Genomic DNA, 23650 nt, shown 5'->3' with positions numbered 1-23650 from the left:
TTAAATAATTTGATATTCAGACGATATACGTTGTGCTAGCCGCCCGAGCAGAACACGAACCCCTTCCCTACTGCAATGCCGCTCAAGTGGTGCTCTCTTCCAGAAGCAGGAATAAACTCCCTTTTATTAGCGATGCAATATTACATGTCGTGCTGGCAGGAAAGTCGTATGTGAACTAAGAAATAATATTTCATGCATTCCTTCTACTTTCTAGGCAAATTTATGCCAGATTTTATTCCACTACAGCATTACAAGCGACATTGCTTATCTCTGTTTCAGTGCACTTCTCCTAAACAGTAGGTCAGCTGAAAACTTTGTTTACCGCCTGAGGAGAAGCAAATAGTAGTCATGCATGGTTGGCAGGGGCTTGTGATATGATATATTCACTGCTGTTATATGGCTCATCATATAATTTAAGTCTACTGTAAACAGTCTATTTATGACACGCATCCCTTTTGGACATGCAAATTCTTTGGCTTGTGAGAACTGCATTACTCTTATGGGGAGGTTCCTCACACCAAGCAGCACTCGCTGCTGGGAAGTGTTAGTTAATAAGGACATGAAAATGGATCCAGAAGGAGAAGACCTCTCTCACTTTTCACTTTAAGTAAAACCACAAAATCCCAGGCTAGGTGTTTCTTCGATGGATTCCCCAGGAAACCCACTCGCTCCACTCGCCATTTTCCAAGTCTAGCTGTTCCTAACGGGCGGGTTTCTTTGGGCATCCAAAAGCGATCTGCTTTTCTTTCCTCTTAAAGCAGTAACTGCTCTGGGTGTGCTGTGGGGACAGTACCCAAGGCAAAATGAGGTGTCTGCAGCCCTGTGGGAACACAGACAATGGCACAGACAAGGGCTCTCGGGATGCACGAGAAAGTTTGAAACCAGAGGAAAAACATCCAGTCCCACCCCACTGAGGTCCCCGGGACTGTCCCACCATGGATCGTCCTTGCTGCATTTCTCTCTTGCACTGTACCATGCCTGCCACTGTCCCACATCCGTCTTTTAGGATGAACAAGCCCTGCGTGCTGCTATCCTGATGCTGCAGGGCCAGACCACAGCTCCTCACCCGACGCTGCATACGAGCTGAACCCTTTCTTCCCACTCTGCGTGCTAACCCCTTCGTTATTTTATTTGCCTCCTTTACATTTGCCTTTCAGATTTTGTAGAAGACACACAAGCAACTACATGCTACGGACCAAGGGCAGGACTTGCAGGAGCCGTTCGCCAGTTGTGCGCTGCACCTGATTTTGAGCAGAGACTGCAAATACACGTGCCAAAGACCAAAAAAAAAAAAAAAGGCCTTTATCATTGATTTTTTAACTTTTCAAAGCTCTGAAAGAGCTCTGGGTTGTGTGAAGCCAACATTTTTAATAAAAAGTCCTGTGGTGACTTTTGATGCATGTGCCAGTGGAGAGCAAAGCTTCAGACCATTTCTTAAACCCTGCAATGTGGGATTGATAAAACAACGGGGTTGGATCCTACCTCTCAGCCCTGAAAAATTATCCTTCTTCCATGACTTTTAATAGACTTCCTTTCTAAAGGGACGTGTCAGAGGCAAAAGGCATTAGAAATCTCTTAATTTTTTGCAGGTGTATGTGGTAACACCACAAGGAATGGCTCCAGCCCTGTTTATCACAGACAATGCTGATGTGCGACCCGGGAAGGTTAAGGGGAACGAGGACGGCATTGTCCCGGTGCACTAAGTCCATCTGAGCAGACGGGCAGTGGAGGAGTGCGTGTCATTTACGTTCGTTTTTGGGCATACCAGTTTTATAGTTTGCTACATTTAATTAAGTTCCTGCACCTCTGATATGTGGTCTGAAGCAGACCGGTAACTACGCCCCGCGCAGCCCCGTAACACCGTGATCTGTGCCACAGCTGGGCTGTGCACATACACGACGCAGGTCTGTGTTCTGCACAGTTTAAAATCTTAGCCAGGCAAATAAAGAGAACAAAAAGGAACAGAGGCACTCCCACTTTTATTCTTGACGAACTCTGCTATTACAGAACCAGTTAAATAATTTGCCCAAGGCCACGAAGACTGTGGCAGAGCTGGAAGGGGAACCAACCTCTGCACATTTCCAGCCACGTGCTTTAACCAGCCCAGTGCTTTCTCCTATCAAGGATTACCATATTCAATACTTTTCCAAGTACTTTTGAATAATTGTAACCACCACTTACTTTCATCTGACTGGCTGCAAAAACCTACATCATCCCTCGGTTTAATTTCTTTCCCCAGGAAGAATTGCATTTGGAAAGAGCAGGAACAAGTCTGAATCTGCTAATTACGCTACAGTACCAGGACAGACAAAATCATATAAAGGTATTCCTGACATTATATATGCTCGTGTCAGTCAGGGCTTCTAAAAAGTCAGAAAAAGAAATGATTGCAACTTGTTCAAAGTAGACCTTACAGAAACACAGCTGTTCTTTGACTGGTCGCAGGCATTTTGTGGCCATGTCACGACAACAGCGGAGGTGCAGTAAGAGCTGCCAGGTCCTTCACAGGGCTGGGGTCATCTGCAAAAATACGAGCTACAGGACAAGCATGAGGCGGGGGTGGGTGCAAGAGACAGACACCTGCAATGGCTTTCAGTGACCTCTGACAATCGGTGCTGGATTAAACAAACACGTGCTCTGTGAAGATTTACAGGCGAATTAAGGAAGGAGGAAAGGATAGAAGGAAAAAAGGACAGAAGGACAGAAGAAAGGAAAGAAGGAAAGACGGAAGGAAAGAAGAATGGAAGGAAGGAAGGCAGGCCCACAATGAAGTTTTCTTTTTAGAGCTTTGATTGTAACAAATTCACTCAAAACTTGTCCTCTTCTCACTGTCCATGCTGGGAGCCCATGCAAGAACAGAAGTTGCATCCAGCCTTTACCTGTCAGCGTGTGACCAATGCTCCAAGACAAGTCCCAGTATTCATTAAATATCAGCAAAAAATTATGGCAGGTATAAGCATAATTTAAATCATTTAATGCCCTGCAATTTATGCCAAATAACGAAGAAGAATATAGCGTGATGCCAGTTCTTCTGATTAATGCGATCACGCTTTACATTTCTTCAGAGCTTCTCCTAATGAAGGGCAAGCAGAAATTCCCCCCCGCTAAATACTTCCCAGCTCTGCTTTACTTTCTAGTGCTTTCCCTTGCAGCGCACATCATTCATTTTGCTGAGCAACTGCTTTCACTTCTATTATGCAGCTATTAATTACCTAGCCCTAATGGCAAGGTGACAGTGCATTGCATCGCCATCAAGAAGAGCAGATCAGAAAGTTCAGGAGGAACAGGATCTTGAATAAAATGGAGGTTTGCGTCAACACCTTCTCAGGGTTAACCGTGCATGGCAGACGGATGCCCATGCCCGAATGGCCAGGGCACAGCTGGGATGGGGGTGCTGGTCCCCGGCCATTCGGGATGGGTGAAGGAACTGCTCTCCTTGCTGCCCCAACTGCGTGGCTGGGTGAGGGTTGCTTGACAGGCTTCCTGGGGACAGGGAAGGTAAGAAACAAAGAGGCTGGGAACCCCACAGGTCCTCTGGAAGGGAGGGGAAGGAGGCACACTCTCCTCTTCTCGTCAATCTGCAGACAGATGTTCTCAATATCCCCAGCTCTGAAGGGTAGGAAGTGGTGAGCAGAACTTGAGGAGCTTGGGTACTCTTGGCCAACGGTGCCGGGCTTTTTTTTTTTTTTTGAAACTTTCTAAAGGCCTAAAATGAATAGTGGTTTTAGTGGGATTTAATCTGTCCCCAGCATCTTCCCTCACTTCGGGATCTGCTTCCTTCTGCACCCTGAGGACAGGGCCCAGACGAAGGAGAAGAGGGCTGGTCTCAAAACGACACTGAGCGAAGCTAAAGAAGACTCACCAAAAACCCACACCTCAAATTTAGACCTCGCACATTTTCAGAGCAGCTGTTACAGGGACCAACAGACTCGCGTGCTTCTATTCATCCCCTACAAGCACTTTCCTCTTTAAAGGCATCTGGGGTCTGTTCTGCCTTCGTCGTGCGGGGATTTATGTACGTTGCTCTCATTAGTGTTAATGGTAGTTAGACACATACAGCAATTTCTCTCACGCTTCAGGAAGAGAACAGAGCCTTATGGATGAAAAGTTTGCTATTAAGGATTCTTAATACAATGGAAACATTCTGTCTCTTTTAATTGTAATTTACTTCTAAGTGTAACCGCTCTGGGTTGGGAAAACCAGGATTCAGTCCAATTCAATTATGCAATTCTTGCCACCTGGTAAGCCTTGTTATTTTATAAAGAGTACTGTAGTAGAACTGGCAGATTCATTCATGTTCAGAGCGTAAGCGCTGTATACTGTGTAATCACTGGCTCATAAAAAAGAGCGCAACGCGAAAGTCAACCGCTCAATTATAATGCGATCTTTAAAAAAGAAATATGCAAAACCGGTAGGCGAGATTCATCTTTGGTTCAGCTGTTTTATGATTATAAGTTCACTGTGATCTTTGCTTTGCAAAGCTTTTCGGCGCAGGCTCAGCCTCGAGTTAAAACCGAGCGCGGCGCACACCCCGGTTCGCTCCGGCGCGCTTCAATCGATCAGCACCCACGTCCAGGCGCCGGCTGATAATCTCCATCCACAGGGCACTGATTGGAGGGGACGTTAAATCACGGGGATCCGGGAAGAGTTTTATTGGGCTAATGCGCATTCACTCTGACTTAGCTAATGAAGCTGCAACGAGATAATACAGGAAAGGAAAATATGGCCCCGGCGTCTGGGAACGCTTTCATTAGCAGTGGCAGACGGGCACCTGACAGCTGATCAAAACCCCGCGCCACCCGCACGCAGCGGCATCCCGCCGCGCGTCCCCGTCCCCGCGGGCTAATGAACTCCGCCGCGTCCCACCGCGCTCCGCTTTCCTCGTCCCTGCTAAAAACCCTGAGCGCTGGCACAGCCACCGCGAGCATCGCTCGGCATCGCCCACAGCCGTCCCCGCATACGTGCAGAGGCAAAGGGAGCTCTTTTATAAAGGTGAACCGCGGCAAGAGGGCACGTAAAAGGTCTTTTTTTTTTCAGCAAATACTTAATAGGTATAGAAAAGTAGCGGGACTTGCCAGTGGAACAGTTTTAATCTACCCACGGCAGTAAGTGTCTGAGGGAAAATCTCCCTTTGTCTTCAGCAGCTTTGGATTAAGCCCTAACAATCCGCTTTGCCTGTAGCACACAGCTACCAGAAGTCAGACGTTCAAACGGGACGGGTCGAAGCACAGAACCAGAACTTTCCAACAAGCACCCAAAGTTCCTATAACAATGCCCCAAAACCATAAACAGAAGTTTACTTACTAGCTTACTTACTAGTTTACTAGAAAAAAAAAAAAAAAAAAAGGATCAAAACTTTATTTTGCAGTTATCTTTTTCTGGATTTATGTATTCCAAGACAAGAGTCAAAATTTGCTGTTGGCCTTCAACACTTTGAAAACCTCCAGGGGCCGGCCAGCTCTGCCAAGGGAGGACAGAGGCTCTCTCTGCCTCCCGTTGCCATTGTCACCGCCGTCCCTTGGCCTCCTTCCATTGCTTTCCAAGCCCTCTTTCCAAGGAGCTGAGCTTTCAGACAGCACTGGATGCGACTCTCCCTCCTCCCCAGCACGGACCCAGGGTCTGCACAAAGGAGAGGGACGAGGGACACGGCTTTCAGCGGCCGAGACGGGTTTTGCTAATTGCACGAGTGCTGGGGACTCCCCACCTGACAGCCCGGCATCCCTGGTACCAAGGAGAGGATGTTTTGAAATCCTGCACCTCGCAAACAGGAGTAGCACAGCCCGATCATAAAAATGTAAAGTATTAATTAATAGTATACCTCAAGTTTGCATTCTAGCTCGGACATAATGAACCTGCCAATTTTGATTGCAAAGTGAAAACTCATCTCTTTATTTTGGACAAATAGGGTTAAGCTTCTTAAGCAATTCTTTGTTGTTTTGACTTCAACAATTTATGCAAATGAGATGTTAATTAGGGTAATTGTAACTTAAATTATGCTTGTGTAAACCTCTCCATTGGTAGGAAAGTGTGGGAATCCAGACAACTGGTATTTAAAGCAGCTGTACTAACTCACTTCTGAAAGCAAAGCATACCAAGATCACTTTCATGTCTTTACAATTTGTTTTTATGAGGTGATAACATTTTTACAAATACCATCATTTTTGCTTTTTTATATTGTAAGTGACAGTCTGACATTTTACAACTGGCTTATTGAAAACAAGAATTGAGCACTCTCGCTGTAACGGACATTAACTGCTCAATAGAGATTCACATGCTAATGAGGTGAGAGGGGCTCCAGAAAGTTTTGATAAATGCGACACACACTCTAACTAGCAGTGAATGTGAGTTGACAAAGAACATCTACACCAGGGTTCAATAAAATGTAACCCTTTAAATTAATCATACTGGCAGTATTTAATAGAATGCACAACAATCTCTTTTCTGATGGCTATAAAGCAGAAGAAATGCAAAGTCTCGACAAATGAAAGTTCCCACATTTCCCTCTTCACACTGCTACTTTCATTTGAACTTCTACAATTGTTAAAAAAAGGTAGTTACTGTAAATAACAAAGTAGGAGGTTTAATTGTTTCCTTCTTTTAAAGCAGGATGCTTTTCTTCACATTTATTTGTCTGGATTCCATTGAGCAAATACCCCGACCCCAAAGATTTATCATAAAAAGCATAACCAATTGTGCTTGGAAGAAAATTTAAGGAAACCATGTTGCGAGAGAGGCTTAAATGAACGTTTTTTTGCAGGGCCTTTTTTCAGCCCAGCTTAGCTGTTTTTCCTTTCACTAATTACAGAGATAGCTGGAAGGAAATACACTGTCACAGTTGATCAGAAGCAGAAAGTGAAGTTCGGGGGCACAGCCTGGACACTTTATTCACACCAAACCCCCAGGACTGTGCCAAGATTTTGCCCGATGAGAGGCAAAACTGGAACTTGATCTCCGGCACCGAAGGAGGGGAGGTGTAAAATTTTTCAGCCAGGTTTCACTAAGTTTACTTCCTAACTGCCTACTCTGCAAGTCCGCCGCGTTCCCGACCACGCTGACCACTACACACGAGCTTTGCAGGATCCCAGGAAGCAGAAGTGTTCCAAAGATCCTCGCAGCTCTCGCATCAGCGCAGTGCACTAATGTGTTATTTCTTCTTAAAGTGACAATCCCTAATACCCTTTTTGGGTTTAGCCCGTTTTAATCTTGGCAGGAAGTGTAAATCTGTGCACTCAGCAGCATTACAGGCTTGCTGGCTGTCAAAATTTTGTCTCAGCCAATGCTTGAGTGGTATTCTTGTCATTTCACTGGGGTAGGAGACTTCTCAGTCTGACATGCAGAATCTCCCAAAGTAGCATGTTATGCCAAAACGCGGGCAAACTTACCCTACTAACTGAATTTCAAGTCATTTTGGTAACTCCTAGACTGACAGGGACCTGCTCCTACAGCAACCGCTGCGTTCCTACATGAAACCAAGCAGCCCATCGCCAGCAGCCTCACAAACGCAGCTGGATGGGCAGAGAAAAGAAATATCTGTGAATGAACACAGGAAAAAAAAAAAAAAAAGAAAAAAAAAAGCACCACCTATCTCCCCAGCAGCTTCAGGCTTTATAAGCTCACTCCAGTACATTTCCAAATTGATCAGCAGCTCCTGCTCACCCCGTGAGACTGCCCATTTAGACACGTAGCCGTGCTCCCCAAGCGAGAGGTGTCGGTGGCTGTTCAACTTCTTTCTGTGCAGAAATTGTGAGTCTCGAAAAATGAGCAAGTAGAGAGAGAAACGCGTGCTGCAGTTCAGAAATGGCCATTTAGCCAAATTGCATACCTGTGCTGTGTCAGCTATATGGTAGATTCATCTCATTCCATTGGTCTAATGGATAGCAATTGAATTTAATTAGCAAAACTACTTTGACTTAGTCTCATACTGTGCTGAATGTAATGAAATCTTTCTCCTCTCTCTCTCCCCCCCTCTCTTTTTTTTTTTCTCAAATAAAGAATGTCCTTAACTGCATTCCACTGTTAGAATATTAAAAGCTATATATGTTACTCTTAAGGACAGAGTACAGACATCCCCTTTCACAGGCTTTAGGTTTAGTTATTGTATTACATAACGTAAAATAATTAAAAAGATACTTCGATAGTTACACACAGTATAAATTCAATTACCGCGATGTCTCCATTAAAAGCACTTTTATAGTATGAATAAAATGCAAATCCTCTTTATGGATCAATACCAGAAACATAATTCTAAGCTTCATCCTGAGAAGGAAGTTAGCCTTAATAAATCATCCTCTTAGGTTTAAAAAAAAAAAAAAAAAAGTTTCAAAGATACACATTTGAAGGCATTTCTTTAAAGCAGGCGGTACGCTTTGATTCCTTCTGGGCGCGATTTAGAGCCCGTGAGCGCGGAGCTCCCGATGCTGCGGTGAGCAGGGCTCGTGCTCCTGCCGGGCACAGGCTCCCGACGCCGTGCAGAGCTCGCCAGCAAGGCAGATGCCCAGGAGAAGGGAAGCCACTGCCGTGCTAACCCTCACTGTAGCCACGCAGCTCCGCTTGGACTGATTGAGTGGTCGTGGCCGCGGGAAGCCAGCAGAAACGCGGCTCCCCTAAATACGGAGCGAAGAACAGAAATTCCCCTGCATGGGTTTGGAGGGAATGTTGCTACCGGGCCTAACTTTTGCCTGGCCGGGCACAGGCAGACAAGTTCCTATGATTGATTATGGTGGTATCTCTGTATCTCTGACTTTGAACCATAACCTTTCTTGCGCACAATGACAGTTGGGACCTACCATTTGCCATCTGTAGAGATGGTGGGGGAGAGAAGGACTTCGCTTACATTAATCAACCAATTAAGAACAGACTTAAACAAAACACTAAAGCATAATAAAAACCTGACTGCTTAATAGCTTTCCACTTTTAATTGTTCCCTTCCTGTCGGCTGCTCGCGGGCGCAGCACCACCGGGGCCGCCGGAGGGGACAGGGCGGCTCGAAAGGACGCTGGGGGTCGTCTGCTGGGCAGGACCAAGTCCCCTGCAGTGGGAAAAATGAAAGTCCTCGTCTCCGGCTGAGGAGCTTGTTTTGTTGGCGGCAAGGCCGGGTCTGAAGCCGGGCCGGGACCATCAAGAAGTATGGCAGTGGCACCTACAGCAGCGACTGGTTGCTCCTGCCTCCGTGGTGCCCACCAGCACAACCCTTAGGAGGCCTTCTGGACTTCTCCACTTAGTGAAGCTATCGAAGAGGACGAGTTCATACTGGTGAAAAACAAAACGTTTATTAGAAGGAATCAACTCGAGGCATTTCATGCGTGCCCAGGTATTGCTAAGTTGGCCCTTCACCATGAACTGCAAGTAAAACGGTCAGGTCTGTTTTAAAGAGGTGAAGTAAACTTAGGGGCAAGGCGTAGAAAAAAAAACACAAATGACTCGAGATCTGATCAGCTGAGAAAATGTACAGGGTTACAATAAAAATGTGCTGCAATAAAAATGTTTTTGTGCTATTAAATAATTGAAATACGGAACAAATTTGCAGAGGTTGGCCAAGACGGTCTCTTCAGCCCCATGCTATACGTCTCTTTGTCTATTGTTCTTTTTAATACATTGCATCTGTAAAAAAATTACAACCTACTTTGCACGATTACTGCACTGAAGTCCCAAGCAATCTATCAAGTTGTCATACATTTTCTTCACGTTAAACCTTTTTAAGTCTTTCTTTTTTTCCACATTTCAAGAAAATGCAAAAGAAAATTTACTTGGCCCAAAAAAAAAGCCACACTGAAACGTGTCATTCATCAAGCCTGGTAACAAGACGTGTTTGTGATAGCATGTCAGGAGAGCAAACAATCCCCGAAGTAGCAGCATTAAACTTTTGGACGGTTTTTAAATCGACAAAATTGAGAGCGCAGAGGAACCTGCAGCCAACAGGGCTTTGGAAAAATTCCCTTTGGACACGATCCTCTTACGAGGGTTTCCTGAACCCCCTTCTGGCAGCACCGGGTGCCCCCACCAGTGCTGCGGTTGCCGGTGCTCTGCCCACGGCCACCAGCCCTGGCCTCCTGCTGTCACTTTGAATTTGCCAGGGTAGGGCTGCGCTGGTGGCAAAAGGTAAAATAAAATGAAATTAGAAGGTGTTTCAGCAGCAGGGCTCTGGGGAGGTGTTTTAGCCCCGCACACCGTGCACGGCTCCTGCATCCTCATCCACCCCGAGCCGGGGCAGCCCCTCTCCATCAGCCCCGGAGCGGACGCTTGGGTCTGCAGACCCGGCATGCAGCACCCCAAGCACGTGGGGAACGGCAGGGACAACGACGTCGCTGGGGCTCGCAGGGCAGCCGGACACGGGGCTTGTTTGTGGGAAAGCACGGCGTTACTGCAGGCTGTTTTGTTATTAAGGAAAATGCTTTCATCATTGATGGCACCCAGGAGCAACGAGCAGAGAAGCTCGGTACCGGACGGCGAGCGAGAATGTGTAAGGGGAAACCTGCAATTATTTCAGCTGGAAAAGCGATGCAACACCGGCGGAGATTATTTCACTGATTAGTTTAAAAAACCTGATGTTGCTGCCAGGCACCAGTCACTGCGTGTGCCACCGCCTTCAGGACTGTCCGGCACTGTAAAACCAAGGCAAAACGTGCAAAGCTTTGCCTTTGGTGGAAGGTTTGAAACGCCGAAGCCTCGCTCCCTGAGCCCGGCTCGCGCCGCTGGTCCCACTTCTTGCAAAACAAAGAAATCTGTGTAGGCTCCAGGAAATCCCACGTGCGACTGTAACTAATTCACGCCCAACCGCATTTGTGGTATTGTGAGGTCTTTGGGACGATCCCGCACCATGCCCAACGTAGTGAAAACCCTGCGCTTAATTATCTTCTTTAATAATTCCGTGGTATGTAATTTATTAAACAGACTCCTTATTTGTAAACAAAATCAGAGCCACAAATGTGTGAAGATCGTCGCACTTCCTGGCTAAATAACAGGCAGACAAAGAGCCCTAATGATGCACCAAAAATGCTAACCAAAAATGTACTCTTTAAAAAGATCACCAATTTAATGCTTTTTGTATTTCATTTATCAGCCATGTAGTCATCATTCCCCTCCCTACCACCATCTGTACACACTTTCCCAATAGACCATCACAGCTGTCCCGTTTCTCACACAAACAGTACCTTTTATATGCTTCCCAACTGTTTTTAATAACTGTTCTGTGCGCAGCACTGTACTTCCTTTGTTTTCTTTTTTTTTTTTTTTAAAAAAAAAAAAAGACGAAAAAGAGATATAATCCAAACAAACAGGTCATCGCGGCAATCAGAATAGGAAGGCAATTAAAATGTTAAATGCCTTCGTGCCCATCGACCCAGCCGAGAGCCGTGCAGGCGGCCCCCGTGCGTCCAGCGCGGAGCTGAAAAGTTCCCTTGAAAAGTTGCTACGGCAAACAAAGCTTGTGTGAAAACACAGGCGAGGCGGCCTGGGAAATCCTTCACCCCTTTTACCGAGGAAATATTATTAACGTTAAGTATTGCTTGTGTGACCACAGAAAGTTTCCTGAGGCTCTCGAAGCAGACTTCCCAACCCGGAGATACTGCCGCCCTGTCCTGCAGAGCGGCGTGCACAAACATCTCGCTTTCCTCTCGGACTCCCACTCTTTCCACCCTTTCCGAACGCCCCGTGACTCCTGACTCTGCACCGCCGGCTCTGGCAGCTTCCCTGCGCCCAGCCCTGCTCCTGGCCGCAGCACGAGGGCACCGAGCACCCCACCAGCGCTGAGCTTTACCGGTGAAAACTTCACGTAGCTGCTCTTGCCATGCTGTCCCACCCCATGGCGTGCAGACGGGCACGGCAAATTGTCCTCAGGTCCCAGCCCTGCTTGCAGAGAGGTCCCAGCAAGGGCGACGAGCCCGCACGAAGCTCGTCTGGGGACTCCTCGCTGGCACAAGGACAGAAACCAAGCCTAGCACCGGGACAGGGACCTCTGCTCGTGCCGTCCCCCTCCCGGGGCTTCGTGTCCTGGCCTGCGCACTGCTGGGACACAAAACTTCACTTTTTTATAGACGGGTTTATTACTAAAGGCCGTGCATGCAGAAAACAACTGGTTCACTCTCAAATCTCCATCGTGATTTTGAGCTCTAGCTTTTGGCCAGAAAATGAAACCGTGTCCCTGTATAAAGCAGGCTTTGAGTGGATTATTTCACCTATACATCACGCTCATGTACTGATACTAGGAAGAGCAGACGCCTTGAGGATGCACTTTTGAGGTGCGGGTGTCCATCCCCAAACTACACTGAGCTCCCCGGCTGGCTGTTTATAACTGCATCTGCCTAGGAACAACCCAAATCAGAGCTGTTGAAGCTGATGTCCTTCTCTATGGGAGAAAAAAACAACAACAACAACAAAAACACACACACACATCTTGACCACAAAAATCCCACTTTTACCCAACTGCCCTGTATTTTTTCTAACTGTTCCAGCAATACCCAAGCTATACTTGCGAGGGTTTGGCTGCTATCGAGGTTGATCCCCCCACAGCCAGGCAAGCTGCTTGTGGAGTTTTAAAATAAAACACTGCAGGATTTACTTTCCAGCTCTGCAACAACTCCTTTTAACTTTTTAACAGAGAAACAAATGTAGATTGGTTTGTTGGCTATTTTAAATGAAGTCCTCATCGCGTCAGGAAAAGTCCTTGTCATCACACAATACAAGCATTGCAGTGGCTATCTCTCCCTACAAGGGATCACTACACTAGCTGTGCTTTAGAAAAGCATCCTGATACAAAGAATTCATTCTTCTAATTTACTTGAAACTACACTGCCTTAAAAAAAAAAAAAAGAAGTGAATTAAATTTAAATTTTACCCTAAGTTTCTAGCATCACTGAGGGATTTGGCTGTTTCCTTCCATATCAAATTAAAGCCGTACTGGGTAAAACGATCAGACAAGAATTTCAGTGAATATCCTTAGGATGAAATCTGATTGACAATGTATTTCTGTATTAAAATCTCCAGTAAGTGTTCATCTTGACAATACACATAGTAACTATCTAACTTGTCTTTTGATACCTTCACAGGGGTTCATCCCTGTTCATTCAGTGCATTACAAGGTATTTTGTAACACATGTACTGGCTTTAAACACAAAAATATTCCGACGGTAATTTAACCAGACGCGCTGTTTATTACAAAGCTCATGCAGCTCATTATCTGTACCTCACACACAAGACTAAATCTGTAGACGCAGAAAAACACAACATGAATAAAGCTGTCTCAACACCCCACTTTGCATTCAGTTCTTTGCCCTGAAATCTTCAGCAGGCTGTGGAAACCGCCTGCACCCACCCTGCAAACTTCCCCTTTGCCCACGGTCCCAGTTCAGGACCGGCCCAAGCCCGGAGGACTGTATGGAGATGCCTCCCTGTGCAATATTTCCTGAGCTTGCAATCGCATTTTGCACCGAGGGATGGTGCCTGCAGGCATCCCAGGCTGATGAGCACTGCCGCACTCCCATGTACCTTAGTGTGGGGTGATGATGGCTGGGACTCGAAGGGATATATGCATCACAGAGGATGGTGCAAAGCCGGTTTCACTCTTTGTTTAGATACTGATGCTATGAGCACGTTATTAATATGACAAATGGATGGAGCCAAAGAGCAGGAAAAATAACTACGTCTCTGTGGTCACGGCACAGTGCCGCAGTGGCAGGGTCAGGAGGATTTGCTGCAACCTGCAGCTCTTGCAGGCAATGTGGCACTGGTTTTACGTCCCGTGGAAAGGTGTGATCCACCCGCAAACACACAGCAAGCCCTGCCCCGGAGCCTGCCGCAGAACCGTGCATCACTGGCTGGGGTCTCGGAGAGCACAAAGTCACTGGTGCCACTGGGCCGGCATGCAGAGCCCCGCGGCATCGGCCAGAGTGAGGTGAGAAGGGCAGGGCAAAACCACCCCCTGGTCCCCCCCAGGTAATACTGGTGGCCTTCCTGGTGTGCCCGCTGGGCGTCCTGCTGGAGGGACACCTCCATGACACGTCCTCCTGTGCACAAAGCGCTCACACAGCGGTAGTTTTGAATGACCTTTTTACACCATCGAAAAATCTGGAGCACCAGCAAGTTTTATACCGTTGACCTGACCAAACAGCCATCAGGTACCAGGCTCGCGCAGCTCTCTCCAACGCCATCAGCTCACCTGGCTGAATAATCCTGCCTTGGAAACCCACCAATCCAATGATAATTCTGTGATTCACTACAGATATATCTCACCCCAAAACATGAACATGCTGAAACATCCAATCATGTTCTGGCACGCATGCAAAAAAAAGCCCATGGCAACAAAGACGACAGCTTGCCAATGGCAGCTGCTGCACGCACACACAAAATTAAACTATATTCTTCTGAAAAGGGATATTATTATGGCATTTGTTTCCCCTCACCCATCACCCTCACCCATTCCCTCACAAAATAAGGGGGAAATATCAACACATATCACACATTAGGAAAGAAGGACAGAAAAAGAGAGAAACGGGCACTGCCCTTAGGAGGAATGGGATGGAAAGCACGGTTTTAACAGCAGATCCAACTGGGTGGATTGGGGCTGAATATACAGAGCTACCCTGAAATATCAGCTCACCTGAGAGTGTTGTGTTATACATGCAAGTACAGTGTTCAGCCTTTATATTGCAAGGAACCTGGGGAGGCCCACGGATGCTAAATTTCAGTAAGTTTGGTCAAGCTGGCCTTCAGCTATAACACAAATCTGCGAAAGCACGCATGTACATGAAATAACATCTGACGATATTTATCTTGCTTCCTTTCTGTGGTGTTGGCCCCATCTGATGCCTGCCATGCTGTTATGCAATGCACGAGATAGCCGTCTCCTCACTTGTGAAGATAAATGTCATATCGGACCTCTGACATCATGTATTCTCCAAGTAATTATTTTTGATATCGTAAGAGTTATACAGGGTGCACAATAAAATTAAAAAGTAGAAAGCAAGGTTAATAAGATTATCATGTTGGTATAATAGGTAATGCATTTTGCAGTATATCCTTAAATCTGCCCTCTCAAAACATAATTAAATAACTGTGATTTATATTTTAAAGGAACGCAGACATGCAGTATATCCTCCTGCCCACATATGCTAATTGCTTTCAGCCCCAAAATCACACAGTTGTTTGCAGCTTTTTAATCCTCATGTGTAAATAACCCGATCTGGGTCCAAGTTATGAACAATGAAGTCCAGGAAACTTTCAGAATAGCATGTCATTAAATCTGTCTTGATTTTATCTTGCTAATCCGATGGCACGGATGTGCACCAAAGCCCACGGGGAAGAAGAAATGCCTGCCCGGGGCCCTCTGCACCAGCCCGAGGGCCACCTCGCCGGGTGGACACGAAGGGCCTGGAGAAGACCGAGGCACCCCCAGGAGGAACCCATGGAGGTACACCCTCAGGACACCCCTCCCGGGCCTCGCCAAAGGACCTGCGTGCCCTGAGGGGGTGCAGGGACCATAGGCAACACAAGTCTCCATGCTTGGCTACGGGCACTTTTCCCGAATGCGAAAAAGCAAGCGAGCAGCCTGCCAGCTCCTTTTCCATAGGCGCGAGCGTGCAGGACAGACCCAGCTCTAAAAAGAGCCTAAGATTTGCAATCTTTTCTCAAAAATCTAAGGTTTTCCTAAGCTCCAAGAGCCTCGGTGTGCAGGCCAGCCCCAGCCCACCTTCCCCATCCAGCGGGCAAAGCCCAGCTCGACAAAAACAAAGCAAGCCTGCTCCGTTCTCCATTTTGCACTCGCACACCCGAGCCTGGCACACAAAATGGAGGCCCCCGTGCGCCTCGCGGGCACGGACCTGCCCCGCGGCAGCCATGTCCTCCTGCCGCGTGCCCGACTGCCAGGCCTCTGCACGGGGCTGAGCTCACCCACCCAAACCCATTCCCTGACACACACGTGGAGCCACAGGGCTAGAAAGGCTCCCCCAAAATACATAAATACACTGATATCTCTTCCAGCTGGACCACAGTGTGGTGAGGGGACTCGCCGGGCTGTCACACAAAATGCTCCCACCCAGTAAGAAGTGGCTCGGACAAAGTTCCCTTGTACATCGTGTGTTATCGAGCCATCTTTTTGGTGGTTACCATTAATTAACAATAACCACAGATAAAATGCATGAAGTAAAGAACACCACATGGACAGAAAAGCCAAAGCGATTCAGCCCCACCAACAACTCTCCTCTACCCAGAGTCCTCGCCATCATAAGGAAAAACACACAGGGTCGGTTGCTGTTAGGAGGCTAAAATAATTTGCCCTGAATTTACAGCCTGTAATTTAATCTGCGGCTCAAGCTCCTGCCCACGCCGGGCTGAGCGGCGGCGGGGGCAGCGCCGGACCCACGGCCCTGGGCAAGGACGCCCCAGCAGCAGCCCCAAACAGGACGGTCCCCGAGCCCCCACAGCCGACACCCCCGGGGGGCCGTGCTCTGGGGTGCACATGGCCGAGCACGGCCCCTCGGAAGAGGGCTGAGGGTTGGGAGAGCTGGGTTTTGTCTGCTGGTTGTGGCTGCCTGGGCCGCTACGTGAAGTGGAAGTGCTGAGGGGAGGAGGAGCTGCAGAGCAGCTCCAGGCAGGCAACGCGAGGGATGCCCTTTCCTTTACATCCGAATGGAGAGAAACATTGAAAATACATAATCATAATAATAAATAGTGGGTTTTATGAACAATTAGGATTCCAGTGTCTCTTTGAAGGGTTTGAAAAGCTGACATGATGTTTTGGGTTCTCCAGATTCAGCTTTGAGGCCTCAACCAAGAGAAACATTCAGCCCCGCTGTGTACAGCAGTGACCACAACAAAGATTGTGGTTTCTCCCACACTCGCCTTAAATAGATCTAAATTAATGCTATTCATCATTGGGTGGAAAAGAAGGGAAATATAAAAGTGCAGTCGCTTGTAGACAAGCCAGCAGCATTGGGTAACTCTCTCACCAACACACAAACCTCACTGCTCCTTATGTGCCGACTTCCATCCAAGGGCTTCTCCCAGCCCTGCACCTCCAGCCCCGCCTGGGCAGGAAGGCACGGAAACAGCAGGCCGTTCCCAGCCTAACCCATCACCTGGAAAACATCCTGGGCAGATTACACACGTCTTCATCCAGTGTTTATTTGTTGTTGCTGTTGTTGTTGTTGGAGAAAGGGGAAAGCTAAACCACATGACTGAACTCCTGCCAGGGGTTCGTGATGGAGCAGACCGTCCTGAGTGCCGCACCAGTTAGTGTCCGCATTATCACGGATACTCACCGGCTCGGTTACAACGGCACGGGGAGCGCAGTTGTCCCGACCTAAATCCTGCTTCTGTCATCTCCTGCCCTGCAGAAAGCCGTCAGCCCCACTCCCCGAAACAGAACGTGTCGATAGATGGAGATATCTTTCTGCGCCACGCAGGGCGTGTAATTGCCGTGCAGCTGGATGCGCGCCGGCGATGGGTGGGTACAGGGAACTAGGGGTGCCGAGGAGCTGCAGCTTGCATCTCCCCCATCCACTTCCAAGTGGGATACAGATGCAGGCTTCCAGCACTGGCATTGTACGGGAACCTTTTACCAGCCTTTTGCAGTAATGCAAAATCTGCCTTTTCCTTGAGGACAGAAAAGCCATGAGACAACCTCACTTCACTTTCTTTCTTTAAATTTATACACATCTCACAATGGCCAAAATGAATGGAAAAAAACACCCTGTGAGCCCCAAATCTCATCTGAATACCGAACTGTTCAGGTTCCCCTGGACATGCACAGGGAGCCCAGAACACCTATGAAGTACTTGCTGCAAAGCTGGCCAAACGTTTTTCGGAAAAAGTAAATGCAATCCTTGTGTTCCGCAGAAATGCACAGGGACTATTAACATCACATACAAAACTTTAAAGACCGTTTCTGACGTACGCTGGAACAGCCATGTATTGGAATTATGCTTTCAAAAGCCTTATATAAGAAGGAAATGTCACGGATGCTTTAAAAGTCTTCAGATACGTGTAAAAACAACATATATATTACATATTATCTTCACAGAACAAACACCATTTGAAATGTGCCCCTTTTTAACTACCATTATGAGCTGTCTAAAGAGCATTTTGGTTGAAACTTGGGAGGAAAGGGGAAAAAAAAAAGCACTGATCTTACACCTGCTCTTTAGCAGTGGGAAGTGGGTTCTCAATCTGTTAACATGACCATCTGGCCAATCTGCATATCACGGCTATCTGGATTACTGTATGAAGGAATGACAATAACGTAGCCAAAACAAAAGTAAAATGCATCAAAAACTAACAGTAGCGCGGCCCTTTTGATTTTAAATTAAATAATAAATGTGCTATCACAGCAAAGCGAGGAAGTTATCTAAATAATTAAAAATGAGCCTCCGCTACGGCGTAATTAAGTAAACAATATGGTGTGCGTTCTATGTGAGCCGGCAATAGTTTCCACAGCCGAACGCCAGACTTTTGCAAAGCAGATCGCAGGAGCTGGAGACGCTGCGACAGCTCTTTCCGTGATGTACGGTATTGTCAGAACACCTCTCACACCGCTGCAACGCGCCGGACCGGCTGCGGCTATTAGCAGGATTAATGCAGCAACAATCAATAACAACTGTACTAAAAGATTACGGTGCAAAGTGCAATGTACCTTTCGGACGCGGAGCTAAGTGATACCTCCATGGGTATTTTGACTATCTGCAGTCGTTTGCTTTATTAACCAATCTTCACGTTATTTCGACCGCGGGATCTTTGTGATGGTCCAAGTAGAAATATTTTAAATCTGCCACTCGGAACATCAAGTGGGCCTGCCTAAAGTTCAAGGTCGTGTGTTATATACTATTACCCAGGCAATTGGCCATAGAGCATATTTAGACCCTAAGTAAATTTTCACAGTCGCAGGAATAAGGCTGACTTCTTGCTTCTTCCCTGACTCCTGTTCTAAATATTAAGAGAATCAGAAAAAATAGCTCATTTAAATAAAAAGCCATTCCCCAACTTTACTAAAATTTCAGGTTTTTAAGCGCCTGTCCAAAAGATTAAGAGATTTTCTCCGCCACAGATATGTGGCTAGCTGAACTCTCTCCCAAAGCACGTAACGAGGTCTGTCAAAAAAAATAAAAATAAATAAATAAATAAATCGGGCATCCCAGTGTCAATTCCTGTCGCCTGTCATCCAGCTCTGCCCACTGATGGAGTCTCTAAAAACTGTGACCTTTCACAAAATTTAACTACTTCCATTGCAAATCTTTCCTCCAATCTGATCACATTAGCAGAAGGAACTCCAAAGCAGTAAAAAACTCCAGAAAGTTCTCGGTTGAGTGCCTACTAATGAACAAAGGTTAACTTTATCTAAAAGGTCAAATGCCTGGTGGCTAAGGTTGTGACCTTAACAACTTAAATTGTGACCTTGCCACGTGCCTAGTATATTGTAGATTCTGATACAGATCATCTGGTAAAGGACTGGCCATAAATTAGCTTTACTGTTTGACTCCCACAAAGAAAACGGTTTGCCACAATGGTTTCCAACTTGTCATTTGATACAAGCGCAGAATAAGTGAAAACTAAAAAGCAAACCCAAGTTTAGGGTATGAAAATGCCGCCTGCTTTTAGTTAAGCAGATTAGAAACTGCAAACTGAGAGCAATACTCTAAATTTCAATACATTTTTTGGTCAACCTCTAATTCACAGAACACCGATCTTCTTTTCCTTTCCTCTCCTTTCCTTTCCTTTTTTTTTTTTTTTTAACGAAAATGACATGTAGTTTGTGTATTTGCATATTTCTGTTTTCTCTTTCTAGCCAGTTCTTAAAGAGAATAATTGATTTCAGTAGCTTTGTAAGAAGCACCATTTAAATCTGAGCACATGTGTTCTCTTACAGATGATAGTGCCTACTGAAGAAAAAGCGTGGATTCAAAGCAATAATTATCGTACATGTTTAGAAGGAAAGGGAGATCTCACTGCTGAAGTCATCTCGACTAAGGCATCTTGGAAAAGAATGCTCCCCCCAACAAAAAGAAGAAGAGGGGAAAAAAAAAAAAAGGAGAAGAAAAAGAGAAGCAAGCACTATGGGTGAAAAGGTCACAATGGTTTTGGCACATATCTTCAAGCACGTTTTGGAGTCTGTGCCTCCTGCCAATACTGGCAACTTCTCAAAACTTTTAAGGAGGTAAAAACATTGTTTAGTGTTTACAAATCTTCTGTACTATAGCAGATGCTTGTCAAATCCGCTATATGTAAGTTGACCAGCCTACCTAATATCTGTGCTGGCGACATCCTCCCCAGAGCTAACGGGTCCGTACATTTCTGGAGGCAGCTCTAATGGAGTTTGAGACAAAGGACCCTTAATATTTTTCTTTTGTAATTTTCCTGTTGCGCACACGGCACAAGCTGCCATTACTGCGGGTCTGCGGGAACCAATGGCTGGCAACTTGGCCAATGTTCAGGTGTAACAAAGACTGCTGGGATACATCGGAGGGGGGAAAAAAGCGAGGAAAAAGGGAAAAAAGAAAAGGTAGCCTACAGATGATGCTTCCAGCACACCTCTGTGAAGCGACGCAGGCGACGGCTACCCTGTGCTACTTTCTAAAAAATCGTTCCGTCCCCCTCGGCGGCGCGGTGCCGCAGCGAAGCCGCAGCACGCACCAGTGCGCTGCGAGCACAATGCGCTGCGAACAAGCAGCAAACAACAGCCAAAATATGAAGCGGCGCGGTCTGCACAAGCGGGTTTGCCGCCTGAACAAAACCGTGAATCTCCGCGGGGAAAGATCTGAAGCCTCGCACCAACTTTCTACGGCAAACAGCTAGCCCGGAGAACAATTAGTGCAATCACTGCCTGTTGACAATGAACGCAGAAATAAATAAGAGTTCGCTATCAAGGCGAGTGTTTGCCAACAGCACGCTGATAAGATGGTATATCCCTAATCACAACATTGAACTTTTACAACGTCTCTCGCCTGACTACTGCAACAGGAAGAGAACCCTCCGGTCCCTCGCAGCACTCACGCTACTGCATTTTCCCTTTTCTCCCCGTCCCGTGTCCCTGGGAGCTTCCCCGCAGGCTCACCCCAGACCGCTGCTTTCTGTTGGCACCTCCTGCCCTTTGCAGCAGGCTGCTCCGCATTTAGGAAACGCAATACGGACCGGCACTTACCGGCCCCGTGCCCTAAATAAACCTAACCAGCAGAAGGGTGGCGGTGCCCGGGCTGCCAGCACGGCTCTGGGCACGGAGGCGAGCAGGGCTGCGAGCCCCCCCGGCTCCTCGGCCGGGGCCGTGCCCGCCACCCTCTTCTCCCTTTGGTTAGCCACGATCGGTAATCCTTGCTCCGGCATGCCACATAATAAATCGCAGAGCAAATAAATCCCTTTCCACAATATTTGCCTAGCTCCCTTCTGCCAGAAACGTGCACTATGATTTAACCGCGTCGCACCTAAGTGCAAAGCAAATCTGGCAGCTTATCGGAGGGAAATGGCACGAGGATGCTCGGAAGTCCTTCCCGAGCGCAGGCTGCGTCAAGAACATCGCAGCTGCACGTCTCCACGAGCACCACGGGGATCCGGTGCAGAAAACTTGGGATGCTCAAAACTTTCTACGCTCCCCTCCAAAAAAACGTGGTGTCGGAAATGCCAACTCCCAGTGCCGCAATTCTCTAAGTTTTCTTATCGATAAATATTTATATATACATGGCCTGCACGAATATGATCCCACCCTCGCCCCTCTTCTTTGTTCTCTCGGCTTGCCCAACCCCTCCACTTGCAGGTCAGCCCTACATACATCCTACATACATCCCATATAGGAAGACCAGGGCCTAGCACTCCACACGCTCACATTTTTCTGCAATACAATCACTCAAAGGACACACAATAGCACACTCTTTTATCCCGCCAACCCACTGCACATCCTCTAACACATCGAGGCAACCCCCGGGCAGGCTGAGCTTGGTGCTGGAGGCCCCAACATTTTCAGTTTCATCACATATCAAAACACTTCAGCCCTCCCCACGCACAATGTTACCCAACGAGGAGTTTGTTTCAAGAACTGCACATACTTTTCATGTATAAACTGATGTTTCAGGTTGTGTTTTTTTTTTTTTAAGTGTTGTTGACATCGTTGTCCCAAAATGACGACCCCGAATTTGTTCGCGGCACCTTCCAGACTCAGCTGCCTTGGCTGCCTACTGGGGGGCTCTTCTCCCTTTTTCCCCCGTGTGGGGTTTGCATTCCCATGTGGGTGAGGATGCCTGGCAGCCCTGACCTCGGGAACCCCTAGCCCTTTCAGGCTTGATATATACAAAGTTTATTTAAACAGTAAAAATTAAAAAATAAATTGTTCTGCGTTCCCTCCACCGCAGAAAATAGGAAGCCCGGATAACACCTGAGAAAGGATGCCCCAAAACGCCCAACTGCCGTTAACCCCAGGAAAACGAAGCTGCTTTTAAGCAGCTGCATGAGAAAGGCCAGCGAAAAAGGGCGAATTTGGGGCCGGACGATGCCGGCGGCCGCGCTCCCTCCCGCCTCGCGCCGCTCATGCAGCCGTGGCCAGGGCCCGGCACCCGAAACCGCCGAGGCCGGGAGGAACGCGAGAGTTGGAGAAGTTGTATATAAACGCACTTACCTGCTGCGTGCACAAAGTATGCCAAATATAAATCGAGTTCCTTAACAGAAACTCCTATATGGTGGGGCTGTACGCACAGCCCGGGGTTAGAGCACTGTGGGGACTTTACAAGGCGCTCGCCATCAGTACTTTCGAGCGGAATACCTTTAAATAAAATCACCATAACGAGGTCCAACCTCCAGACCTTATCTGCCTGGCGAAGGCAGTCAATTCTTCTCATCTTGCCCTTCTGGTCTGGATTGGAAAGGACGCAACACGGAGGCTTTTTTCCTGTCACTGTGAGAACAAAATCCTCCCGAAATTCAGGCCTGATATCTTTCCGGAGCTTTGCCAGAAGTCTGGATGCCCATTTTTGCTTTACCTCGGGTTTTTCACTTAGCAGTTCGTCCTTCACGGCTCTCTCTTCCTCTTTTGACATGCGTTTCTCATGTTTTTTGAAGTATTTTCTTTTTCGGGCTTGCAGGTTGAACCACGTGTACGCAAACGCTCGGACGTGAGGCAGAAGTGCTTCGATGAAGGGATGAAATTCATCCTGAAAAAGTCACAGAGAAGCGTCGATGTCACGCAAAACCACCAACAAAGCCCGATGAAAGCCTCCAGACGGGGGGAAGGCGAGAATTACGGCCGCGCTCGGCCGTCTCCCCCCGGCCCACCGACGGCTGCCCCCGCTCCTCGCCCCGACCCTCGGAGGAAAAGCGGGCGGCCACTCGAGACGGGGTGGCGATGGGGCAAGGATCGGGCCCTCCTCCCGAACTTCAGGTTTCTTTAAAAAAGGGGAGAATGAGTTAAAAGCCAACAGCCACGCTGCGGCGCGGGGACCTGAGCCCATTCGCAGAGCGCGTATCTCCCTTTGCTCTCTCCCTGACCCCGCTGCTTGCGGTGTAGCCAGCGTATGCCCGCCAATTTGGCAAATTCTAAACATTTGGATGCCAATCAATGTTTGTATGGGGAAGTCTAAAGTATAGTAAAACTTTCCCTAAGATATATTTGGAAATAGCGGCGCGCGGTATAGTAACGTGCCGATCCAGCTGCATATAGGAATACAATGAAGGGAGCTTTTCTCTC

General features: G+C 47.4%; 1 protein-coding gene across 18 annotated transcripts in view; it reads right to left on the bottom strand.

Annotated features, from left to right (window-relative positions):
* NFIA (nuclear factor I A) overlaps positions 1-23650 on the bottom strand; it is a 351994-nt gene that overhangs the window by 222069 nt on the left and 106275 nt on the right. For all 18 annotated transcript variants that reach the window (XM_048062022.2, XM_048062027.2, XM_048062024.2 and 15 more), the window contains exon 2: positions 22586-23117. In XM_048062022.2, the coding sequence (XP_047917979.1) occupies positions 22586-23117 (532 nt within the window). The remainder of the gene's footprint in view (positions 1-22585; positions 23118-23650) is intronic.

The sequence above is a fragment of the Anser cygnoides genome, chromosome 8 (assembly GCF_040182565.1).
Source record: "Anser cygnoides isolate HZ-2024a breed goose chromosome 8, Taihu_goose_T2T_genome, whole genome shotgun sequence".
In the NCBI taxonomy this organism is placed as follows: domain Eukaryota; kingdom Metazoa; phylum Chordata; class Aves; order Anseriformes; family Anatidae; genus Anser; species Anser cygnoides.
Note: the sequence above shows the minus strand (reverse complement) of the source record. Positions and strands in the feature narration are given on the sequence as shown.